General features: G+C 62.7%; 1 protein-coding gene across 2 annotated transcripts in view; it reads right to left on the reverse strand.

Annotated features, from left to right (window-relative positions):
• Positions 1-3795: 3795 nt before the first annotated feature.
• Positions 3796-21338, reverse strand: part of MAP3K12 (mitogen-activated protein kinase kinase kinase 12) — an 85663-nt gene continuing 68120 nt past the window's right edge. The window contains exons 2-14 of one of the 2 annotated variants that reach the window (XM_054012165.1): positions 18807-19336; positions 14832-15015; positions 14232-14423; positions 13530-13688; positions 12722-12880; positions 11478-11586; positions 10683-10792; positions 10329-10445; positions 8542-8679; positions 7126-7741; positions 6092-6162; positions 5380-5611; positions 3796-4829 (exon numbers count right to left, since the gene is read on the reverse strand). In XM_054012165.1, coding sequence (XP_053868140.1) covers positions 4731-4829; positions 5380-5611; positions 6092-6162; positions 7126-7741; positions 8542-8679; positions 10329-10445; positions 10683-10792; positions 11478-11586; positions 12722-12880; positions 13530-13688; positions 14232-14423; positions 14832-15015; positions 18807-19251 — 2631 coding nt within the window. In that variant the 5' untranslated portion in view covers positions 19252-19336 and the 3' untranslated portion in view covers positions 3796-4730. Of the gene's footprint in view, positions 4830-5379; positions 5657-6091; positions 6163-7125; positions 7742-8541; positions 8680-10328; positions 10446-10682; positions 10793-11477; positions 11587-12721; positions 12881-13529; positions 13689-14231; positions 14424-14831; positions 15016-18806; positions 19337-21338 lie in introns of both variants that reach the window. The other variant, XM_054012163.1, reaches the window with a different exon arrangement.

Raw genomic sequence — 21338 nt, forward strand, 5'->3', positions numbered from 1 at the left:
AGGAGTTATGCACTCCCACTGACATTCGCTCCTTTCAGCTTACCTGGCAGATCTCTGCCTCAAGGGGTAGGAGGATCGGATCTGATAGCACCAGTCCCAGAGGTAGGAGTGAACCCCACATTCAGTGCTCATTTAATCCATAGCTAGATGGCTGGGGGTGAGACCCAAAGGCAAGGCCCAGCTAAACCAATTGCTAAAGAATCCCATCCAGGGCTAGACCATACACTGCATGCTCACTCCCTTCCCCTTGAGGGCAAGGCTTCCTGACAGGTTTACTCTCCCAAACATTGGTTTTAAATGGTGGGGTGTGGCCTGGGCCCAGCTCCAGTTAGAACAGCCTTGTGCTGTCAGATTCTGGGAGGGAATCTATCCTTTTTGGGGCCAAGGGCACAGGCCTTACCACACACCCCTTCACCCCAAGAACAGTGCTAGACTAGCCTGCCCCAGCAAAACACAGGGCTAAAATGCCAAAGCTCTGGGACTTCTGTCTTCAGCCTTACTGAAAAGAGCTTGGTAGCCTCTGATGCCCAGGTTGCTAGCCCCTACTTCAGCTGCCCACTGTGGCATAAGGAGATTTGTGGGCCCGTGGGGTACCATCCTTCCCAGCCCCTGCTGCATCAATAACACGCCTGCCAGCACTTTGCATACAAAATGGTCTTTAATTGAAATCGGTGGTGTCATTACTCATCTAGCAGTGGTAGAACCGTACAGACAGACTACATCCAGGAGCTATCTTACACTGATGTATGTCACAGAGGTGTAGAGAACGGGTATCCCAACTGGTCAAGGTATGGCTTTGCCTGAGGGAGTGAGAACTTGCCTTCCACAGGAAGAATGACAAAAGTGGGGTGGGAGGGGAGCTCCCCATGGCTCTACCGTCTCCCCTTCTGGGAAATGGGGTTGGGGGGGAGGGAGGAAGAGATTTGTATTAAGAACAGTGGGCTGGAGGGAAGAACTTAGCTCTCTGGAAAGCAGCTGCCAGTGAGGAGTTGTGGAGCAAAGTCTGGGTGAGGGCTGTGTCTGACAACTGCAGGCAAGAGGCTAAAGACTAAAATGTCCGGCTGGTTTCCTGCTCATCAGATCTTCCTCGTGCAGTGTTCCATGTTCTAATGCACCAGGATTAGCTGGGTGCAGCTTTAAACACCAACTCAAATGGAGCTGAGCTCTCAAAATCCACTGTGGTGTCCCCCACTAGAGCTGCACTGTTCTCCCCCCCCCCCCCCCCCCCCCCAAAAAAAAAAAAAAGTGCTAGAAAACTGCCCTTGCAAAGAAAGCTGCTGTACAGAGAGCTTAGTGCACAGCCAGCAGGCTACATGGCAACTGGGTTACAGGTCTGGCTGCCTGTCCCCCAGTGGCCTACAGGAATTCCTCCTGGCTGCAACTGTTGGAGGCAATGACTGGACCAGCCTGGGTGCAGTTCTTGCCCCCTGCCCTGTCCTCCAGGAGCACAGCCAGGTGCTGCTGTCACCTGGCAAAGCTTAGCTGTATCCTGGTTGAGCTTTCTGAGCATCCAGGCTACCTGGAGAGCCTAGGGCAGGGCTCTGTACCTGCTGTTGAATTCTTTCCCACTGCTGGAAGGAAGGGGGCTTTCCCTCTCCCATCCACCCACCCCATGGTCCATGCTGCCTGGGGCTGGACCATGTGGTGCTCCAGCCTCTGCACATTGTGAACAGGCACATGGCTGCAGGAGTGGAGGCCTTTTCCTTGCCAACTCCCTCTGCTGGCAGGGCAGAGCTATTGCACAGATGACTGCCTTTAGGCCAGGTACAGCAGGTGCTCTCAGCCCTGCCCCCTAGCTGCTGCCCTGGAGCACTTTGCATAGCCAGGAGGCAGAAGCAGATGGGTTTTTTTGGGGGGGGGGTGGGGGGGAGAGCAGGCCACTGAGGAGAACCAAAGGGACAAGCACCACCCTGGGGCTGGGCCAGAGTGGGGTGGGATGTGGGACCAAAAAGTCATTTTGAAACAAGGTTTCATGTTTGTGTTTTTCTGGATTTTTGGGGGGGGGCACCACATTTGGTGACACCACCCCAAATTGGCAAACCTCTTGGGTGTCCCTAAATCTGCATTTTTCAGCCCCATGCCCCCAAAAAAGTTTGGGTTAAAAAATGGCCCTCAGTGCTACCTCTTGGCCATGGTCTATTTCTCCCCTGGCCCCTCAGGCTGCTGGGGGCCTTGGTTGCTGGTGCACACGGGCTGCAGCGGGCTCTTGAGTCTGCCACGTGACCTGTTGGGTGACCTTTTTAGGGCAAGGCCCCTCCCTGGGCTGCTGTTTCCCTTCCTGCCCCCTTGTTGCTTTAATAATACCCAGCTATTGTCTTTGCAAAGCAGGGTCCTGTCATGAGCCTCATTGTACAGATGGGGAAACTGAGGCCAGGGGAAGGGAAACAATTTGCTTGAGGTCACCCAGCAGGCTAGTGGCAGAGCTAGAGAAGGGTCCCAGGCAAGGGTTCTAGCCGCAGGGACTAACTGCCTTTCTATTAGCGGGTGAGCTCGCTGGGGCAGGTGCATGACCAGCACAAAACATGCTCCTTTCCCCCACAAGGGGCAGATGAGAGGCACCTGGCCTACCCTATGTTGTGGGGGGCCAGGTGTGGATTTTTGTTGGGGGGAGGGGGAGCTTCCCTGTGGCCAGAAAGCTGCAAAGCTCCTTGCGTCAGCCCGCTGGGCCTGCCTGCGGGGAGAAGCCACGGCTGATTGCCCACAGGCTGCCACCGCCCTAGCCACGAACCTGACAGGCGGGGGAACTCGGTCCTGCAGCACCCTGCCTGAAAACCCCCCTGGAGCCTGGGCATCAGGCGAGCCCAACCCACAGCCGTGCTGACCAGGAAGCAAGTATGGGTGGGGCAGGTTAGTCCAGTGCTGGTGAATGTGCTACATGGGATTGGGAGCATTTAACTGTCAGCCCCCTGCCACCCCACCACTTGTTCCCTTGCTGGGACCCTGGGCTAGCCAGGGGCTACCCAGGGAAACTAGAAGCTTTGACTGATGGGGTGTGGGGCTGTCCCCAGTGGCCTTGAGGGGTTTCCCGCCAATGCCCACTGCGTTTCCCTTTGTAATGCTATTACGTAGGACCTACAGAAACCCCGGGAGGTGCCAGTTGAAACATGCCCCATCAAGCAAGGCTAAAAAACAGGCAGGAAGCTCAGGGCTGGGGAGCAGGAGCTACAACAAACCCCACACCCACTCCCTGGATAGCCCCCAGGGCCCAAGCCACCTCCCCTTCAGGGCAGTGGAAAGACTCCCGTGGGCTGGGGAGGCACAGGGCCTTGGGCCCATGGCCCGAGGATCTCTGCCAGCGTGACAGCAGGTAGCCCAATAGGGTGACCAGATGTCCCAATTTTGGGGTCTTTTTCTTATATAGGCGCCTATTACCCCCCACACCCAATTGTTCACATTTGCTGTCTGGTCACCCTATAGCCCAATGAGTTGCTTGGGCTGATGCTGCTCATGCACATGGAGCACTGGGGTTTGGGGTTGGGGTTGGGGGGCAGCCCACACCGATCCCATGCCGGGCTCATTGCTCTCCACACCCGCACTGCGGGGGGGCGCCCAAGGGGCCCAAACACTCAGCAGCGAGGACAAACAGTTCCAGAAGGAAAGGGGTGCGGGGGGGGGGGCGGGACTTTCACCTGAGAAACAGCCCAACAGGAGGGACCCAGCTACATAAACAGGGGAAGGGGGGCTGCCCCCCCCAACACAACAGGGGCTCAGAGGAGTCAGCAGCCCCACAGAGCCCACCCTTTAAGTCCCACCCCCAGGCTCCACCCCTCCCTGTTCCAACCAGGACACAAGTGCAAATGTAAACATTCGTTTAAAATAAATTAACACCAACAAAAAGTGCAGTGCATGTGGGTACCAGCAGGAGGCAGCGTGGCCACCCCCATCCTCCCTTGGCCCGCAAGCCGTCAGCGCCGCCGCGGCCTGGGGCGGGCCCAGAATTGCTTGGTGCTGAGCTGGGGAAGGGGGCGGCTGCTGCAGAGCAGAAGGTTTGGATCTAGGGTCTGTCTCGGAGCAGGATCTTGGGGTGGCTGGGATGGCAGTTCTGCCCCTGGGGGCAGGTTGGCTTGAGGTTCTGCCCCAGCCTGGTGCGTTGCTGCGCTGGGCAGATTTTGGGGGTAGTTGGTTGCTCCGCTGGGCTTTGACTGGTCTCGAAGGAGCTTCCACATGATCTCTGCGATGTAGCAACCTGCACACCTCTGCCCACAGGGTACCACACTGCCTGCCCGCCCTCTCCGGTGCCTGCCGAGCTCACGGCCGGACCCAGCCTGCCAACGGGTCTGCTCGGAATAAGCGCCGGGACAGCGCCACATCTCGCCTCTCTTAGGTTCAGCTTTGCAGATGGTGGTGGGAGGGGGGGATTATGCTCCACTGCATCCCAGCCGCTGCCCCAGTGCATCCTGGTCCTGTTTCCAGACACTGCCCATCATGGACCGGTCCTGCTCTGAGCTGGCACGAGTGCCACGGGGCCCTTCTGGCCAGGAGTCCGACGCCATGGGGCATTTCTTGGTCTTCAGCTGTACAAGGCTAACCCCCAAGCACCCGAGAGACTCCCCCCTGTCCCCCTCAGTCTGTCCATCAGGACCGAGGTGAATTCAGTGCATGGGCCGCTCCGGCTGGCTCCGGCGCTGCCTCTGGGTAGATTATACATTATATAGCTTTATATAGAGATTTATAGATTATTTATATAAATATCTGGGGGTCTGTACAACCTCGCGGGGGAGGCCGGGCCATCACGAGCTGGGGGCGGCTGGCAGTCTGTGCGTGTCTCCGCTGCCCGAGTGGTCCAGTTCGGCGCTGTCACAATCCGAGTCCTCGTACGCGGAGGGGGTCTGGTCCGGAGCCGGGGGAGAGGCAAGATCAGAGCACAGATGGGGGGAGGGGGGAGCTGGCACTCCCCACCCAATGCCAAACCAAACCGCTGCTCTACCTCCACCCAATGTGATCTCCCTGGGCAGACGGGCCCCACTGCAAGTCCTGATGAATCCAGGGCTCACTCTTATGGGCATCACCAACCAGTGGTTCTTGGAGCCCCCGCACCACCTGGAGCCCCTGGGAATCCGTCCCCTGGAACCCCTGGCACTCCCCACTTCCCCCAGCAGGGAGAGCATTTGGGACTCCCCTCCCCTGAACACATTGTACCCCCCCACAGTCCCCAACAGGGGGAGCTCTTGTGACCCTCCCGCTTCAACCCCCTGTACCCCCCAGCCCCAGCAGGGGAAGCACTGGGGATCCCACCCCACCTTGAGCACCCTCCAGCCCCCAGCAGGGGAAGCACTGGGGATCCCACCCCCCCTGAGCTCACCAGCAGGGGGGCACAGGGACCCCCACCCTCTCTCGAGCCCTTGCACCCCGCAGCCCCCAGCAGGGGGGGGCACTCACCTCAGCGGGGTTCTGCTCAGCACTGAGCTGGCTCTTGACGTGCTGGACAGCGGCCTCCTTCTCGGACAGGCCGTCGGAGTGGGCCAAGGCGTCGAGCGGGATCTCGGAGCTCTGCGAGAGCATGTCGTCGGAGCGCTCGCCTGTGTTGGTGCTGGCCACGTCGGGCGTGCCGCTGGGCGACGCGTCACTCGTGTTCCCCTCCTCGCCGTCCCCGTCCGAGAAGTTCTCTGAGCTGAAGGTGGAGAGCGACTGGCGCTTGCTCAGCCCCTGGGGCCACCTGTCAGCAGAGCAGCCCCCCATCACCCACCAGTGGGGGGCGTTGTCCCTGCTGGGGACTGAGGCCCAGAGACTCTTCAGTGAGCTCGATGCCGTACAATAGGTCGGTGACAGAGCCAGGGATAGAACCCAGGCGTTCGGGGTGTCCTCCCTCTGTTCTAGCCATTAGACCCTACATTCCCCACCCGGAACTGAGAAAAGAACCCAGGCATCCTGGCTCCCAGCCCCGCCCTGCTCTAACGACTAGTGCTTAAGACCACGGCTAATGGTCCAAGGAGCAGTTTCCGGCACTATTACAGCGCCCCATAGAGGGTGACAAACACCCACGTGCCACCTGCACCAGAGCCCACCGGGCATGGCAGGCCAATGGCAGAGGAGAAAGGCCACATGGCCGAGCCCTGGTGCTGAAGGTTCAGGAGCCCAGGCCCGTACCCACCTCTGCCTCAGTGGCAGCTCCACCTCGCTGTCCACTTCTCCCTCCTCCTCCTCGGACGAGACCCCTCGCTTCTGGAGAGCAGAAGGCAGAGAAGAGCCACGTTAGCTGGACCCGCCCCCTCCTGGGCTGCTGTGAACCCCATGGGCGCAGGAGGGCACAGGCTGCCCTGCAGAGCTGGGCCACCCGCTTGCTGTCTCCAGCCAGGACAGCCACGTGAGAGCCAGCAACCTACTCACTCTGCCCAGCCCTTGGATGGTAATGGAACCGACTCGCACAACCAGATCTCAGAGCTGGGCTAGCAGGGGGGATTGTGATCGGGTTTCAGGGGCACCAGCAGAACGGTGGGGCTAGCCCAGGGCTGGCCTAGCAGGAGGCTGCGTGTCAGGATTGTGGAGCACGGGCAGAGCTGTGGGGACAGCCCAGGACTGGAATAGCCCAGGGATTGGGAGGACACAGGGACTGGGGAGGGGCACAGGGATTGTGGATCCACAGGGAGGGGAGCTGACGGATTGGAGCGGGGCACAGGGATGGGGATGCTGAGGGATGTGGGGGAAGAAGCCAAACCAGGTAGCCCAGGCCAGCGAATTCCCCCCGTCAGCCCCTTCAGGAGCCCAGTAACTTGGCTCTGACCCATTTTCCCCACGGGCAGTCCGGCTGGGCCTGCAGCCAGTGGCTGTAAACTCCAGCTGTTGGTTCCCGTCCTGCCCGGTCTCCACTCGACTGAGGAGCCCCTCAGTGCCTGGTCCCCCTGGCGATGGGCCCAGGAGCCCTGGTTGAGGCATGTCTCCAGACACATTCTGCTGAGCCCCTTGCTGCCAGCATCTTCTCCACCCTACGGCCAGTTTTGTGGCTCCTCCAATCTCCCCCATACAACGCACACCCCAGAGTTCCAGTCCCACCTACGCTGCATGCACCCCGTACAGGCAATTGGCTTCACAACCACCAGTCCCCTACTGCCCGCTACAGTCAACCCATTTAAATCAACACAGGTGCCCCGCCCCCCCCAGGCCCAGCCCCCGCTGAGCCACGCTCACCTGGCTCCGGGTCACGGCTGCTCGGTACAGCAGCGCTGCAGGTGTCAGATGCTGCTGTGGCACCCCACAGGCCTTGGCCGCCTTGCCTGCCACGCCTGCCTCCTTGTCGGGCTCCTCGCCTGGCTGCAGCCTCTGGGCTAGGCCCAACAGCCGGTGGCTCTTGTCCGCTGGCCCCACGGCCCCCTGCTTGGAGGAGGGCGAGTCAGGGCTGCTGGAGAAGGGCACAGAGGCCGTGTCCTCACTGGGGGTCTCGCTGCGGGGCTGCTCGGCCGGGGGCGACTCAGGCCCGGCAGGGGCCCCCTCTTTCTTGGCCCCGGCCTCCAGGGTAGTGTTGATGAGGTCAGGGCTGGACGAGGACATCCGGCGCAGCAGGTCGTGCTGCAGCCCCCGCAGGGCGGCACAGGTCTCCAGCTGGTGGCCCACATCCACCGGCTCTGGGGCCCGGGGCCCTGCCAGCTCCCCGCAGCTGCCCTTGGCGCTGGCTTTGCGGTAGCGCGCCTTGGCCCGCCGGCTCCGGCCCGGGGAGGTGGGGCCCTTCTGGCACGCGGGTATCGACACCTGGGCAATGGCCGAGTCCAGTTTGGGCAGGATCACCTCCGTCTTCAGGATGTCCGGCCTGGGGAACAGCACGGGTCAAGGGGGCCAGTCCCTGTGCCCCAATCCCTCCCGAGCCCTGCACCCTTTCCGTCCCCGCTTCCCGTGCCCCTCTTTGATCCGTCCCCAATCCCTGCATCTCCTCACTCTACCCAAGCCAAGTGCCCCTCCCTCATCCAATCCCTCAGCCCCCTTCCAGCTTCCCCCAACTCAGCTCCCCCACCCTCAGCTCCTTTCCCACCGCAGCTTCCATGTTCCTGTGCCTCACTTCCCATCCCCACACCCTCCCCCAACCTCCAGTGCTTCGGCTCCCCTCCAGCTGTCTCCCCCTACCTCCCTGTACCTCAGTCCCCTCCCTCTCCCACCTCCCTCTACCTCAGCTCCCTCCCCCACCTCCCTGAGCCTCCCCCCATCTCCCTTCCCCCACCTCCCTCTACCTCAGCCCCCTCCCTCCCCCACCTCCCTGTACCTCAGCCCCCTCCCTCCCCCACCTCCCTGAGCCTCAGCCCCCCCATCTCTCGCCCCCATCTCCCTGTGCCTCAGCTCCTTCCTCCACCTCCCTCTACCTCAGCCCCCTCCCTCCCCCACCTCCCTGAGCCTCAGCCCCCCCATCTCCCGCCCCCACCTCCCTGAGCCTCAGTCTCCCCCCAGGTGCCTAGTGGTGATTCCACCTCACAGCCCCGCGCCCCCAGGTCATTATAGAGGGGGAAGGGGCTTGTCCCTCCTCATAACACAGTGAGCAAGGGCCAGAACCCAGGAGTCCTGACCCCCATCCACCCCAAGGTGAGGGGTGTGGCTGCGGCCCCAGGCCGGGCCCCTCACCGCTTGCTGTGTGGCGACAGCTTCTGGGGCACGTTCCTCTTCTTGATGAGCTTCTCCACCGTGTTGCCGTGCAGGAGACTGCGTGATGCATGCGGCTTGAACAGCCCCGGGTACTTCTTCTCCAGCGCCTGCTCCCGCCTGCCAGGGAGAGAGAGTCAGGCCTGCCCGGGCACTGCCCCCGTCGGACTCAGCTGTGCCCGAACACTGTCCCTGTTAGACTCAGCCCTGCCCGGGCACTGCCCCCAGCCCCCCCGTCAGACTCAGCCCCGTCCCAGACACTGCCCCCATCACACTCATCCCCGGCCTGGGCACTGCCCCCGTCGGACTCAGCCCCGGTCCGGACACTGCCCCCGTCAGACTCAGCCCCGGCCCGGGCTCTGCCCCCATCGGACTCAGCCCCAGCCTGGGCACTGCCCCCGTCAGACTCAGCTGTGCCCGAACACTGCCCCCGTCAGACTCAGCCCCGGCTCAGGCTCTGCCCCCATCGGACTCAGCCCTGCCCGGGCACTGCCCCCATCGGACTCAGCCCCGGTCCGGACACTGCCCCCGTCAGACTCAGCCCCGGCCCTGGCACTGCCCCCGTCGGACTCAGCCGTGGCCTGGGCACTGCACCCTCCCCGCCATTGCCCAGATCAGACTAATGCTCCTTCGCTCTCATGTTCCAAGGCATAAAGTTGTCCCTCTCCAAGGTCAGGAAGGAATTGGCCCGAGGACTGTTCTGGGGGTGGGGGTGGGAGTGGGAGGGGAGCATTTACTCCTTCCTCCCACACCTGCAGGGGCCAGACCCTCAGCTGGTGTAAATCAGTAGAAGCTCCACTGAGTTCATAGGACTCAGCGGGTGGGAGCTCATGGGGGGGAATCCCCAAGAGCCAGCCCTTCGGGGACCATGCATGTATGTTGGGGGATCAGGCGATCCCTGGGGGGGCAGAGATCGGAAAGCTGAACCCCCCCTTTGGGATGGGAATCAGGGTCTGGATCCCCCAGGGGGGCAATGATGAGGGGTTGGAGCCCTCTGGTGGTTGGATATGGGGGGCTTGGACCCTGGACTCCACAGCGGGTTAAGCTGGGCTCCACAGGGGGGCAGCAATAGGAGGGGCTGGATCCCCACAGGGGGCAGTAATGGGGGGGCTAGATCCCCACAGGGGGTGCTGATTGGGGGCTGGATCCCAGAGTGGGCGGTGATGGGGGGTTGGATTTCCCCAGAGGGACAGTGATGAGGGGGTAGATCCCCGCAGGAGGTGGTGATGGGGGGCTGGCCCTCCATGGGGCAATGATGAGGAAGAGCTGGATCTCCCAGGTGGGCAGTGATAGGGGGCTGGATCCCCACAGGATGCGGTGATGGGGGGGCTGGATCTCCCAGGGGGCGGTGCTGAGGGGCTTGATCCCCACAGGAGGTGGTGATCAGCAGGCTGGGCCCCTCAGGGGCCAGTGTTGAGGGGGAGCTGGATCCCCACAGTGGGCAGTGATGAAGGGGCTGGATCCCCACAGAAGGTGGCGATGGGGGGCTGGACCTCCACAAGAGGCAGTGATGGGGGGCAGGATCCCTGCAGGAGGTGGTGATGGGGAGCTGGATCTCCCAGGGGGCGGTGATGGGCAGGCTGGGCCCCCCAGATCAGCAGTAATGGGGGGCTGGATCCCTGAGGGGGCAGTGATGGGCGGGGGGCTGGATCCCTGCAGGAGGTGGTGATGGGCAGGCTGGCCTCTCCTGGGGGGCAGTCATAGGGGGCTGGATCCCTGAGGAGCCAGTGATGGGGGGCTGGACCCCCCAGGCTGGGGGCTGCCCTCACCTGAGCAGCTCCTTCTCCTTCAGCTCCAGCTGCAGCATGAGGGAGTTGAGCTCCATGTACAGGTTGTTGGCCCGCTCCAGCTTGCGCTCGTAGTGCTCCCGGATGTCCAGTGCATGCCTGAGGGGGGGGGGGGGCAGGGGAGCTGTCAATCACACAGCTGGAGGTGGGGGCCAAAGATCCCCCTCCCCCATCACAATGGGACGTCACCCCCTCCCCTCCGAGGACCCCTGCCCTGTGCCTTCCCGAGCCCTGCCCTGCCCCCTGATCTGAACAGGACATCCCCTGCCATGGAGATCCCTGCCCCACCCCCACCCACCATCCCAGTGGGATGCCCCCTGCCCCGGCCCCCCTGACCGGAGCTCATCACGGCGCCGGTTGATCAGCTCCTCCTCCAGCCGGTGCAGACACGTCCCCTCCGACTTGATCTTCTCAAAGTGCAGCTTCACCTCCTCGCGCCACTCGGCCTGCAGGGGGCGACACGGGCCTCAGCACCGGTCCCACGACAGGGACCCTCCGCCACGGGGCCAGGCAGGCACCCCCTGCAGGACACCTCGGGGGGAATCGGGGTGTGGGGGGGTCAGCTCTTTCATTGCTGCTCCAGCCCCGGCCTGGGTCTGCCCTGGGGGCTTCAATAAGCCACGGGGGAGGGGGAGGGCAGGGAGGAGGGGGGAATATGAGTCTACAGCTAAACCTCCAAACAGCACCCCCTGCTGGGGCACTGGGGCCAGCACTGACTGCGAGGGGAGAGTGCGGCTGGAAGGAGGAGTGGTGGGGGGCTGGGTGGGTGCATGGGGGGCTGGAAAGGGGAGTAGGGAGGCTGGGAGGGTGTATGGTGGGGGGCTGGGTGGGTGAATGGGAGGCTGGAAGGAGGAGCAGGGGGGACTGGGCGGGTGCATGGGGGGCTGGAAGAGGGAGCGGGGGGATGGAAGGGGGAGCAATGGAGGACTGGGCGGGTGCATGGGGGGCTGGAATGGGGAATGGTGGGGGACTGGGTGGGTGCATGGGGGATGGAAGGGGGAGCAGGGAGGGACTGGGTGGTGCATGGGGGCTGGAAGGGGGAGTGGTGGAGGACTGGGTAGTACATGGGGGGCTAGAAGGGGGAGCGGTGGGGGACTGGGCGATGCATGGGGGCTGCAGTGGGGGACACACCTGGGATTTGAAGTAGGTCTCCTGGGGCGTGGAGAGCACATCTGCCGAGGCGATGTCCAGGTGCAGCAGGATCTGGCGGAAGGACGGCCGGTTGCGGGGTTTGCTGTTCCTGGGGGGCAGAGGCAGGGTTGGGTCCTGGGGCGGGCAAGGGACCCCCAGCAAGGAGCCCTCTGGCTCTCGTGGGGTGATAGGGCAGCTGGCTTACAGGGGATGGGGCTGAGACCCAGCAGACTCCTGGCATGTGGCACTGGCTGGGGAGGAGGGGACAGCTGAAGGAAGGACGGGGGGGGGAGCATTCAACTGCTCCACTCTGGGCTGACTCTGCACCTGGCCCACATGGTAATGGGGGGCAGCACTGGGGGGCTCAGCCTGGGAGGGTGAACCACGGGGGTCCTGCTTCCTGCCAGCTTGGGGACGGGGGCCAGGCTCACCAGTACCAGGGGGGCTATTGTGGAGGATGCTGGGAGGGGACTTATCAGCACTGGGGGGGCACTCCCCAGCACTCAGGGGGTTCACTTGGGGGTCAGGCGAACTCACCAGCACTGGGGGGGGGTCACTGGGAGGGACTCACCAGCACACAGAGTCACAGGGACTCACCAGCACTGGGGGTCAGGGGGCACTCACCAGTGCTGGGGGGTTGCTGGAGGGGTTGAGGGGCACTCACCAGCACTGGGGGTTGCTAGGGCAGTCACTAGCACTGGGAGGGACTGGGGGTCAGGTTGGATTCACCAGCACTGGGGAGTCGTTGGGGGGCATGCATCAGCACTGGGGGTCACTGGGGGGCACTCAACAGCACTGGAAGGTTATTGGGGGGTCACACTGGGGACACTCACCAGCACTGGAAGGTCATTGGGGGGGTCACACTGGGGACACTCACCAGCACTGGAAGGTCATTGGGGTCACTGGGGACACTCACCAGCACTGGAAGGTCTTTGGGGAGTTACTGGGGGCACTCAGCAGCAATGGAAGGTCATTGGGGGGTCACACTGGGGACACTCACCAGGACTGGGAGGTCATTGGGGGTCACTGGGGACACTCACCAGCACTGGAAGGTCATTGGAGGGTTACTGGGGACACTCACCAGCACTGGAAGGTCATTGGAGGGTTACAGGGGGCACTCACCAGCACTGGAAGGTCATTGGAGGGTTACTGGGGACACTCACCAGCACTGGAAGGTCATTGGAGGGTTACAGGGGGCACTCACCAGCACTGGAAGGTCATTGGGGGTCACTGGAGGCACTCACCAGCACTGGCGCAGTAGGATCTTGAAGCCATCGGGGCAGCCAGAGGGCACGGGCAGGTGCAGGCTGTTGCTGCCCACACCCCAGATGATAGCCGAGGAGTCCACGTCCTTGTAGGGGATCTCGCCTGTCAGCAGCTCCCACAGCACCACCCCGAAGGACCTGGAGGGGACGTGTTAGCAGAGGTGGGGGGCTCTCCGGTAGTGGGGGGATGCCAGAATCAGCTTCTCCCTCCCAGCCCCTCCTCCGCCCTCACGCCCCCCCCCAAGGCACCAGATGATGGGGAGAGGAGGAAGCTGGTGCCAGCCTGGGCAGAGCAATTGCCCCCCCCCCCCGCCCCGCTGGTGGCCAGGCCAGGCCAGGCCAGGGAGAACTCTACGATCCATGGACAAGCTTCCCCCAGCTCCAAATCTCCAAACACTCCTGCCCCCACTGACCCCTCCAGCTGCCCCAGATCTAGTACTTCTGTGGGCCCTTCCCAAATCCCCCCTCATATCCCACCCTGGCTCGGACCTCAAAGTGCTGCAGGGCAGGAGCAGAGGCTGCGGGGGAGGGAAACTGAGGCACTGTATCCCTTTAGAGTCCATCTCCCTCTCCTGACCCATCTTCCTCCCAGGATCCCCCTGCCCCCCCATTGCAGGGGATGGAGCCCCCAACCCAAGTCCTACCCCCATCCCTTCCTCCGCCCCCCACCCCGTTCCTGCCCTAGGCCAGGAGCCCTCCCAATTCCGACCCCCCCAGTCCCTGCCGTGGGCTCGGAGACCCCCCCACCTTTCCCCCCATCCCTCTCCACCCAGCGCCCCGCGCTCACCAGATGTCGACCTTCTCAGAGACGGGCTCATTGCGAATGACCTCGGGGGCCATCCAGGCCACGGTGCCGGCGAAGGACATCTTGGTGCTCTTGTCACTCAGCTCCTTGGAGGTGCCGAAGTCCGAGATCTTCACCACGTCATCGTAGGTGATCAGCATGCTGGGTGGGGGACAGAGGGGATCAGCATGGGTGGGGGGGTGCTATCCCCTCCACCAGCAGGGGGCAGTCCCTGAGGCCTCTTGGCACCCCAGGCGCTGGGTCCCTGGAGGCCCCCCAGGGAGCAAAGTGGGGCTGGGGGGTTTCCACTCTTGGCAGGGCTGGGAATGGCTCATGCCGGAGATAGATCAGGCTGCATCTCCTGCACTCACCAGCAGGGGGAACAGATGGGCAGGTTTGCGCAGGCTGGGGGTGGGGGTGATGGGCCTCACAGCGCTAGCTGGTGACTCTGCCCTTGCCCGGGGGTGCCCCCTCCCCTGCGGGACCCAGACTGGTCTCTGCCCCCCTTCCCCTGCAGACCCCATGTCCATCCCTGCTTCCATCCCCTGCAGGTCTCATGCCCCACCCTGCCCCCCATTCCTCTGCAGGCCCCATGCCCATCTGTGCCCCCTTCCCTGCAGGCCCCATGCCCATCCGTGACCCTCATTCCTCTGCAGGCCCCATGCCCATTCCCACCCCCTGCCAGCTCTCGTTGCCGCCACTTACTTGGGCGACTTGAGGTCGCGGTGGATGATCTTGTGCAGGTGCAGGTAGTTCATGCCGCCTGCGATGCCCATGGACCAGTCGACCAGCAGGGAGGGGGTGACCTTGCGCCCGGCTCGCAGCACCTCATACAGCTGCCCCTGGGCGCAGAACTCCATGATGATGCAGTAGCAAGGAGCCTGGGTGCAGACGCCCCTGAGGGGAAGGAGAGCAGGGCGGGGTAGGAACCAGCCGGGCAGGAGGTGGCACCTCCTCCTGGCCAGGAACAGATGGTGCCAGCTGGGCAGAGATGCCTGTCTGGTTGGGCATAGTGGGGACATCGTGGCCTTGCCCCTCCTAGGGAACCTTGTGCCCCTCACCCGTCCTGGCCTCAGCTGTTGGGTGAGTGCCCCTCCCAGAGCGCGGGCACCACTGCACGCCCAGACACAATGGGGTGTAAATGGGGGTTGGGGGTGGGCACGGACCCTGCATCCCATGCGTGTGCATTACTGTGGGTACATGGGAGGGTGCCCTGGGTTTTGTGTACCCCAGGTGGGTGCTGCCCCATGGGAGGAGCTGGGGGGTCTCTCCCACTGTTCGGGGTGCCCCCTCCCCCGCACTCACTTGAAGGTGATGATGTTGGGGTGTTTGAGCTTGCGCAGGTGTTTGATGTCCGTCTCCTTGAGGTCTCGCACCTTCTTCACCGCCACCTCCTCGCCGTGAAAACGCCCCAGGAAGACAGCGCCCTGCGCCCCGCTGCCCACCCACTGGAGGTCCAGGATCTCCTCGAATGGCACTTCCCAGGTGTCTGGAGGGATGGGGGAGGGGGTGAGTCCCAGAGCCAGTGCCACCTGCCCTGGGCACAGAGATGGGCTGGGGGAGGGTGAGACCCAGAGCCGGTGCCACCAGCCCTGGGCACAGAGATGGGCTGGGGGAGTCCCAGAGCCAACACCACCTGCCCTGGGCACCACTCCCTAGTGATGCTCTGCAGAATCAGTTCCCAGGAATCAGGGCCAAACAGCCACCGGTGAGGGGATCGCAGGACCCTGAGGCCCCCCCTGCCCCCACCAGGGCACCTGCCACACTGAGGCAGAGTGGCTCCCAGCCTTCTTGGGTCATAAAGTGTGACCGCAGTGAACCTGCAACTCTGTGTCTGGGGAGGAGGCACTGCTGCCCTCTGCTGGATGGAATCAGCACTGCCCTGCTGTCTGCCATAGGCCCTACCCTGCTAACAGCTCATGGAGAGTCTCCTGCTCCAATGGCAGGTGCTTGTGGAGCAGGAGAATCCGGATTCTCTCCCCGTGGGCATGTCCCCAACACTACTCTGGGCACGGCCTCAAGTCCACACGTTCCGGTTCGGGTGAGACCGCCAGCAGCCAGAAGGAGGAAGAGGAACATCTGGGTGATTAAAACCCACAGGCGAGTCCCTGGGTTGTGGTTAGTGTGTGTGTGTGCACGCACATGTGTGTTTCTGTGAGTGCATGTGTGTGGGTGCATGTGTACAAGTGTGCATGTGTACACACGTGTGCACACGTAAGTGTGCATGCACAGTCCCTGCACATCTGTCAACCCCTGCAGTGCACTTTCGCTCTCTCCTGCTTCCCTCCCTGTGGCAGCTGCGACACCCCACCCCCAGCAGAGCTGACAGGGCCAGCGTGTCCCAGCCCCTCCCCTCTCTGAGCTGCGGCCCCTGTGATAGGCCAGAACCCGGGAGGGCATGGGGCAGGCCCGAGCAGGGGCTTTGGTATCTCACAGGCCCCAGACCCCCCTAGGGTTGCCTGCTGCAAACACGCGTCCCAGTGGAATCTCTCGTGCTGTGGGGCCCAGGCAGCCCGCCCCATGGGGCTCAGCGCAAGGCCCAGCGGGCCAGGGAGCTGCACACAACCGTGGGCACAGCCCCACCTGCAGACACAAGTCGTGACACACACACACACACACCACCGAAACATAGAGCGCCCCCCGCCCCGGGATCTCCCTCCCTGCACAGGATCGGGGCCTTCAGGTGCATACATGTGCAGGGGTTCACCGTCATGGATCAGACGTCCTGGCCCGGCCCTTTCGGAGCTGACAGTGTCAGAGCTGGCTCTGCCATCAAACGGGGGCTGCTGGCTGCCCGGCAGAGGGAGCTGCCCACGGTGTGCCAGGCACACGCCACCTGCACGCTCACTCACTAACACACATGCAGGTGTGTGCATGCACTCACAGCTGCATGCAAAGACACACAGGTGCACGCACACTAAAACGATCACATCCCCCATGCACACTAACACACCTGCCACCTTCAGAAAGGCACCCAGCCACCCCGGGCACACGCTCCCAGGCACACGCACACGTTCACATGTACACACACACATACACACAGACTCCCAGGCACACACACACACGTGCACACACTCTCAGGCACATGCTCACATGTACACACACACACACACACACACACTGCAAGGCTCACATGCACACACTCCCAGACACATGCACACGCTCACACGTACACATTCACACACACACTCCCAGGCACATGCTCTCAGGCTCACACACGCATGCTCCCCCCCGCACACACACACTCAGGCACACATGCACATGCTCCCAGACACATGCACACGCTCACACGTACACACACTCCCATGTACACGCTCACACACACACACTCCCAGGCACATGGTCCCAGGCTCACACGCTCCCAGACACACACTCCCAGGCTCACACACTCGTCATGCTCGCTCACACCCACTCACGCTTGCTGACGTGCTCACTGCTGCAGGGAAGTCACTGCCAGCAGCCCCCACTCCAGCCTGGGCTCGGGGCCAGCCTGGCTTCCATCCCTGTCCTCCCACCCCCTCGACTGACCCCAGCCACAGATGCCAGAGGCCTGGCAAGGAGCCCAGCCGGGCAGAACTGGAGCGAGGGATGGGAGCAGGGCCGGTTGGGCAGAGAGGGCCAGAGCTGTGGGGGGAAGTGGACTGGGTAGGGCTAGACTCTGGAAGAGAGACTTTACGGGAGCTGATATTTCCCCATCTAATCTTTCCCCCTCCTCCTCCTCCTGGGGAGATGCTGACCACAGGCCCTGCCCTTACTGACCCCGGTGCTCGCCTCGAGAGCTGGGGAATTCACCCCAGAGCCCTGGCTTGGAGGATTCCATTCTGTGCCCCCTAAATCTCATCCCCTCTCCTGGCAGATTCGCGGGGACATGACGTCCTGCGTCTCCTCTTCCTGTCCTGGACTGCTGCGGGTCGTTGGCAGGTTAAACAGCTGCTGTGTCTCCCCCCCAGAGGTGGCTGCATTTCAGCCAGAGACAAAGCCGAGCACATGGGGATGGTAGGGGCCTGGACCCAGCCTCTAACTATTCCAATGGAGCAAGATTCTTCCCTCCGCTCCCTGGGGGGCTCCGTAGGAATCGACACTGAGAGCAGCATTGTCCTAGCAGGCCTGCAGCGATGTCCCGGGGGGCAGCTGGGATCAAACACGGACCCCCTGGATTCCACAGACACGAGCCAGCATGGCTTGGCTGGCTGCAATAGCAGCCTCAGAAACCGCCTTACATGATCCAACCACTAGAGGGAGACAGAGAGCCACGCTGTGACTCTAATGGCACTACAGTGCCGACAACTTACACCGGCGGGCCCAGTCACTCCCATGGGGCTCGGCTGAGTTACACCAGCTGGGGATCGGGCCCAGTCACTCCCATGGGGCTCGGCTGAGTTACACCAGCTGGGGATCGGGCCCAGTCACTCCCATGGGGCTCGGCTGAGTTACACCAGCTGGGGATCGGGCCCAGTGACTCCCATGGGGCTCGGCTGAGTTACACCAGCTGGGGATCGGGCCCAGTCACTCCATGGGGCTCGGCTGAGTTACACCAGCTGGGGATCGGGCCCAGTCACTCCATGGGGCTCGGCTGAGTTACACCAGCTGGGGATCGGGCCCAGTGACTCCCATGGGGCTCGGCTGAGTTACACCAGCTGGGGATCGGGCCCAGTCACTCCATGGGGCTCGGCTGAGTTACACCAGCTGGGGATCGGGCCCAGTCACTCCATGGGGCTCGGCTGAGTTACACCAGCTGGGGATCGGGCCCAGTCACACCCATGGGGCTCGGCTGAGTTACACCAGCTGGGGATCAGGCCCAGTGACTCCATGGAGCTGCTCCTGATTTACACCAGTTGGGGATCGGGCCCAGTCACTCCCATGGGGCTCGGCTGAGTTACACCAGCTGGGGATCGGGCCCAGTGACTCCATGGAGCTGCTCCTGATTTACACCAGCTGGGGATCGGGCCCAGTCACTCCCATGGGGCTCGGCTGAGTTACACCAGCTGGGGATCGGGCCCAGTCACACCCATGGGGCTCGGCTGAGTTACACCAGCTGGGGATCGGGCCCAGTCACTCCCAGGGGGCTTGGCTGATTTACACCAGCTGGGGATTGGGCCCAGTGACTCCATGGAGCTGCTCCTGATTGAGCACTGGTGCAGGTCAGATCAGAATCCGACTTAGAGCTGGAGCAGCCCATCAGCACCCCAAGCTGGTCGCCAGGCCAGGCCAGGCCGGCTCCTACAGCCCGTTGCCCGGGTCCCATTAATGCCCCTCCCTGCCACAGCCAGGGCCACGCACCTTCCTGCTGGTGCTTGTGCTCGGTGGAGTAGGCTTTGCCGATCATGGTCCAGACGGGCCTGAGACAGCCGAAGAGCCCTTCCAGGAAGCCGCTGCCCGTCTGGCAGTGAAGCCGGACCTGGTCGGCGTGGTAACGAGTGTGCCGCACCTCGGGGTTCCCGGCCCCTGCCCCAGCTCCCCCGCCCCCACCGCCAGCCTCATTCTCGTGCAGCTGCAGGACGCTGTTGGCGAACTGGTCGCGCGTCTCCTCGCTGGGCGTGGGGCTGTGGCCGCCCCCGTCGATGGGCACCACGTCACGCAGCACGCACTGCGTGGGCGTCAGGTCCTTCTCGGGGGTGCAGTCCGAGGTGTCGGGGTCCAGCTTACGGAGGGAGCTCTCCGTCAGGATGGTGTTGAAGCTGGCGAAGGACGGGGAGGGGGTCCGGGTATCATGGAGGCAGGCCATGGCGGGCTCTGGGCATCAGCAGCCCCCGCACCTCTTGGGCTGGTGGTCGATGGGCGTCCCCGGCAGGGCCTGAGGGAGACAGGGCCTGGAGGGGAAGGAAAATCCTTGTGAATAGGATCCCACTGGAAATCGTAGCCCCCTTGGGGGCAGCCAGGTGTATCCAATGCCCGCCTGCCTGCTCCACTGCTGGGCACCTGCCATGGGGCTGGCTTTGCCAGCCATCCCCAAGTGGATGGCACGCACCATGCTGAACGTGCCAGGCATGTCCAGGGAGAAGGCACCTCGCCTCCCACCGACTGTACCCCTGAGCGAGGCGGTGGCGGTGGTGTGGGGAGACAGCCCAGGATGGCCAGAGTGGGCAGGGAGCTGCTGGCTTCTCTGCTCCTGCCGGTCTCACCCCGGAGCGGCAGCCCGAGCTCTGTCCAAGGTGCTGAAGCTCCCGACCTGCCCCTTGGCTGGTCCCTCGCCGTGTGCCTGCATCCAACTGGGCAAGTCCCGGCCCCCTCTGGGACCGACAGTTAATACTACAGACCCATTGCATTGGGGGGTGGGGGAGGGAGGTCATGTTGGAAGAGTCCTGGCAGTGTGGCCTAGTGGCTGGGGCATCGGGGGCTTGGCTCAGGGCTGGCAGTGATTCCGGGCACTAGTGCCCAGGTGTGAGATGCACACTTGGAGCATTATCGTGCTGGCACCAGAGCTGCGGTGGTGGGGGGGGGACATGTGTCCCTAGCCCAACCGACTGGAGCCTGCATGTCTCGGGATCTTTCCCTGCAGCTGGCCCTACGGTGCAGCGCCCCCGAGCGTGTGTTCGTGGGAGTACGTGTGTGCGGGTAGCTGTGTTTGAGTAGCTGTGTGTGTGCTGAGGTGGGTGTAGCTGTGTGTGTTCGTAGCTGTGGAGCTCTGTGTGTGTAGTTGTGTGTCAGTGTATAACTGTGTATGTGCCTAGTTCTGTGTGTACCTCTGTGTGTTGTGTAGCTGTGTGTCAGGGTTTGTGTGTGTAACTGTGTGTCTCTCTGTGTAGCAGTGTGTCAGGGTGTGGCTGTGTGTCAGGGTGTGGCTGTGTGTGTAGCTATGTGTCTGTAGCTGTGTGTCAGTGTTGCTGTGTGTGAGTAGCTGTCTGTGTGTACATGTGTGCGTAGCTGTACGTCCGGGTGTAGGCTCTGTGTGTGCATAGCTGTGTATTAGTGTATAGCTATGTGTGCAGCTGTGTGTATGTAGCTCTCTGTGTGTCTGAGTATGTGTCTGTGTGTCAGCGTGTAGCTATGAGTGTGTAGCTCTGTCAGGGTGTAGCTCTGTGTGTGTAGCTGTGTATTAGTGTGTAGCTATGTGTACAGCTGTGTGTACGTAGCTCTCTGTGTGTCAGGGTGTATGCGGCTGTGTGTTGGGGTGTAGCTCTGTGGTGTAGCTCTGTCGGGGTGTAGCTATGTGTGTGTAGCTGTGTATTAGTGTGTAGCTATGTGTACAGCTGTGTGTACGTAGCTCTCTGTGTGGCTGTGTGTCGGGGTGTAGCTCTGTGTGTGTGTAGCTGTGTCTCCGTGTATGCGCGCCCCCATGCCATGTGGATGGATGAGGTTGCGGTGGGAGATGGCAGCGCTGTGCCAGGCTCTCTCCCACACAGGTGCCAGAGCTCAGCTCATTTAGCATGCAGCGCAGCAGGCTTCCCGGGAAATCAGGCTGCTGTGCGGGAACCAGGAGCCGGCCCCGTCTGGCTGCTCCCCTCCCTGAGGTAGCAGGGGAAGCCCTCACCACAGGCCATGTCACATCACCTCTTCAGCAGTCACTGGGTGGGACCAGCATCACCCAGGCTGGAGCTGACACCCCCCCACACCCTCCCAACCCAGCCATTGACCAGAACAGTAAGGCCACCACTGCCCCCCTGCCCCACAAGGGCCGGCACAGGCGGGCACAGCTGCTCAGGACCACCGAGTGCCGGGGTGAGGGACCCACGACGGTAACTCTCAGTATAAATCCGATGAGCAATGTCAGGGATCCTGTTGTTGAGACAATCCACAGGGAAGCTGGGGTTGTCCACAGAGGCTAGGGGAGTTAGGTACCCAAATCCCAGTGAATTTCAATGGCAGCTGTGC

The sequence above is a fragment of the Malaclemys terrapin genome, chromosome 23 (assembly GCF_027887155.1).
Source record: "Malaclemys terrapin pileata isolate rMalTer1 chromosome 23, rMalTer1.hap1, whole genome shotgun sequence".
In the NCBI taxonomy this organism is placed as follows: Eukaryota; Metazoa; Chordata; order Testudines; family Emydidae; genus Malaclemys; species Malaclemys terrapin.